The sequence below is a fragment of the Camelina sativa genome, chromosome 18, assembly GCF_000633955.1.
Source record: "Camelina sativa cultivar DH55 chromosome 18, Cs, whole genome shotgun sequence".
Lineage (NCBI taxonomy): Eukaryota > Viridiplantae > Streptophyta > Magnoliopsida > Brassicales > Brassicaceae > Camelina > Camelina sativa.
Window position 1 is genome coordinate 2,754,425 of NC_025702.1, and position 3,531 is coordinate 2,757,955.

The following is a 3,531-nucleotide window of genomic DNA, read 5'->3' on the forward strand; positions in this document are numbered from 1 at the left end:
CACGGAAAAAAGCGAGAGGGGCGAGAATGGAGAGAGCAAGAAGATCGCGAAAGACACAAAAGACGAGCTGATTCACACCAACGTTAAGTGCTACTTTCGTAACCACATGGTAACCTCCGTTTATCACCTGAACCAACGTCATTGCAGAGTGTGCCATTCGTGTTTCTCTCTCCGTCGCATCGCCGCCGTTTACTATCGCCGGAACTGCCATATTAAATTCTCTCTGACTCTTTCTCTCTCTCTATCTCTATCTAATCCAAGAAGATAAACAAAAATACCACCCTGTCCTGTCGGCTGTACGCACTTGTAGTTGTAGTAGACTAGGTAATTTGATTTGCTTCTCCTACTAGTTTCACATTGTGGTCCTTCCTTTACATTATCTAAGTCGTTTTGGTTTCTTCTTCTTCTATTTGGTCTTTAAAAATAATAATAATAATAATAATAAAATATAAAAAAAGAGTTAAAAGACAAACCAAACAAAAATGTACTCCCTCCGGTTTTGTTTACTGTATATGTTTTTTTTTCTGTTTTTTTCTTTTTTCTTTTATCATTTCTTATCAGATTATATTTACATTTTATTAACTTTGAAATAGAGATTTAGATAATATAAAGGCTTACGGCATCTCCAAACGTGTCCTTACTTAAATTAATCACGTTTTGTTGAAGGGGTGACGTTGACTTTGACGTTGAGAAGTAGTAGTATTATGGGCTTCAGTTATTATTATTACAAAGCCCATATTGGTTATTAGGCCCATTAATTAAAACTATTCGGCCCAAGGTCGGCTCCAATCTCACGCCACCGGTTCCAAATCTCCCAATCCTCTCTCGTCTCCTCTCTCTCTCTATACCTTCCCAGCCGCATAAACACAACAACCATCGTCGCCGGAGCTCCGATCTTCACCGACTTTACAATATGTCTGGTTCCGATGAAGAAGACGAGTGTTTCGCTCGATTCCTCGAATCAGAAGTCTCGTCGGTAAATTGTTTTTTTTTGTTTATTCATTTTTTTCCAATTTCAGTCAGGGTTTTGTATTTTTCTCCGACAAAATTTTGGATTTTTATCATTGAATCTGAAACCTATGACTTTAAAATTCCTTGATCTGTGATTTAGATTGTAAATTAGATGTTTTTATTACGTATAATTCATACTTGACTTGTGTTATATATGCATATTCATTTGAAATTTTAGAGCTCTTGTTCAACGTTTTATTGATGCTTTGGGTTTTGTTATATAGGTGGAGGAAACGAAGAATCCGGAAGAACCTGAAGCAAAACGGCAACGTATTGAGAAACACGAAGAAACAACAAGCGCTGTAGAGAAGAAGAAGGATGAAGATCATCAAAAGGAAGATGGTAACAACGATAGAACTGGTTCAAAGAGAATAGAGAGTGGAGTTTTCAGCAGTGTTCCTACTGAGCTCTTTCGTCATATCCTCAAGTTCTTATCCTCTGAGGTATGTTATTGTTCATGTGCTTCTTAAGCTAAAGATTAGTGATTTAACATTTAGTTTGCGTAATCTAATTTGTTTGAATGTGATTTACAGGATCTTGTATCATGCTCTTTGGTGTGTAGATTTCTCAATTTCGTGGCGTCTGATGAATCCTTATGGCGTCGTCTGTAAGTAGTCTCCTCTCATATTCGCCATTGTAGTTCGATGATCTTACTTGGAACTGATTTTTGGTACACTTTTGATTGGTTTTGCTTTCAGATACTGTATCCGGTGGGGACTAACTCCTCCAACTAGAAAGTTACGGGAGTGTGCTTGGAAGAAGCTTTATATTGATGTGAGTTTTCTGACTTGGTTATTACATTGTTGAATATGATATATAACAATGTTACTCTGAGTTGCTATTAGAGGTCAAGTTTCATATATTGAAAAGTGATTCCTTTTCTCTTTGTTGAATTTTAGCGTGACGAGCAGGACATGATTGAACTTGTCAGAACCTGTCCGTCAGATTTTAAAGAGTATTACATTCAAATGCAAGCAGCAAAGAGAAGCCAAGCTCCTCTTCCATCTGAGGTAACTATTTTGAATAAGTATTTGTTTATGTTTTGCATGAATTGTGGTCAGTTGACAAATTTTCTCATGCTCTTGTTTGCAACGTTTAGATGGTGGATGATCGAATAATTCTTGACAAAACTGTACTTGACCAAGTATCTATATGGAAGAAAAGCAAAGGACTTGCCGATAAGGTTGTCACTGGCCATATTTGTTTGGGAACCAAATGTTCATACCATCAGATTGAAGATGTGTTCATATGCAAAGAGACAGGACATGTTCATGGTATGAAAGGAAATGCTGTTATATGTAACTTTGTTGCTTGTGTTTTTTTTTCTTTTTATCCGAATCTTACATAATGTTTATGGTCTTTTAAACAGTATGCGATGACAACTGCAAGGAAGTAATATTGAGTCCAGAAGGTGACCTCATGGTGTGTACTATCTCAGGACTTTGTTCTGATACTTTGCTTGTACAAACTGATCCAGACCCAGATGGGTGTGATGAGGAAGAAGCTGAACTAGAACTTGAAGTATTCACAGATAAAAGCCGATTGGGTACATATCTATCTCTCTCGCCTCCCTTTCCATTTATTCCTTTTATTTCCAACATATAAGTAAACAGTTTGCGTCTTCTTTCCATCGCAGCACGAGCTTTTGAACTTGGCTACAACTGCGAGGATGAACAGGAATTGGAACGTACCCTGAGGTTCTGCTGAGCAAAAGACTCAGCCTTTTGTTCACTTTCAGAAGGCCTACGCACTCTCTCTCTCGAAGGTCTTTTCTCTATCTCTCACCTGATTCTGCCTGTGTTCTCTGGACTTAAAAGGAATCAGAAGTAGCTCTTGCTTTAATAGTTGTTAGCTTTTTGTAACTTATATTATACATATCATTGTCTGTGATGTACTCTATTGTCCTTAAAAAGTGTTGCATCTAGTAATTAAGTTTGATTACTTCTACCGCGGATATTGGTCTGCTCTTCAATTCTTATAGATATCGTTACTGTTTTTGTTGAGTTTATCAATGCAATTTGATGATTAGTTGAAAATGAAGTTTATATATTCGAAAAGGCATACATCAATTATCACCACTGATGTGTTGCGTTAAATGGAAAAAATGAACTGAAAATATTTGACTCCATAGATAAGGTATGAATTGGTTAAGAAAAATTGCGTTTGTTAGTGACATAAAAATGCTTACTTCTATTATATTTGGTCTTTTATGATAAGATATATATATATATATATACAGCCTTAAAAACTAAACACCAATTTATGTAACATTGCTTATTTTTTAAAAAGGAAAAATTATTTATATGATGGCATAAATATGGGTGGATTTTGAGTAGATTCGATTCTTTTGGCATTTATACAAAAAGTGCAAATTTTTATTATCCCATACGTAATGTAGAATCACGCGTCCATTGCGCGTTCTTGCAACGCTAAATAAGTAAATATTGTACGTTAGGAAAAATATTATCATCTTTGTCTTTTTTAACCCACATAATTTTTAATCTTTCACAAACGCCCCCC

General features: G+C 35.9%; 2 protein-coding genes across 2 annotated transcripts in view; one reads left to right on the top strand and one right to left on the bottom strand.

Annotated features, from left to right (window-relative positions):
- LOC104760376 (WAT1-related protein At5g45370) overlaps positions 1-377 on the bottom strand; it is a 5,139-nt gene extending 4,762 nt beyond the window's left edge. Inside the window, exon 1 of the mRNA XM_010483294.2 lies at positions 128-377. Within this exon, the coding sequence (XP_010481596.1) occupies positions 128-211 (84 nt within the window). The 5' untranslated portion in view covers positions 212-377. The remainder of the gene's footprint in view (positions 1-127) is intronic.
- On the top strand, positions 805-2,967 carry LOC104760377 (F-box protein SKIP31). The gene is made up of 8 exons (XM_010483295.1): positions 805-976; positions 1,236-1,454; positions 1,545-1,618; positions 1,710-1,785; positions 1,911-2,021; positions 2,111-2,285; positions 2,381-2,557; positions 2,648-2,967. Exons 1-8 carry the CDS (start codon positions 914-916, stop codon positions 2,716-2,718), a joined length of 966 nt encoding a protein of 321 aa, XP_010481597.1. The 5' UTR covers positions 805-913; the 3' UTR covers positions 2,719-2,967.

Bases quoted from the DNA above. Each gene is read 5' to 3' on its own strand.
- LOC104760377 (XM_010483295.1), top strand. From the start codon at position 914: ATGTCTGGTTCCGATGAAGAAGACGAGTGTTTCGCTCGATTCCTCGAA. The intron at 977-1,235 runs GTAAATTGTTTT...TTTGTTATATAG, and splicing joins TCGAATCAGAAGTCTCGTCG to GTGGAGGAAACGAAGAATCC. The intron at 2,558-2,647 runs GTACATATCTAT...TTTCCATCGCAG, and splicing joins CACAGATAAAAGCCGATTGG to CACGAGCTTTTGAACTTGGC.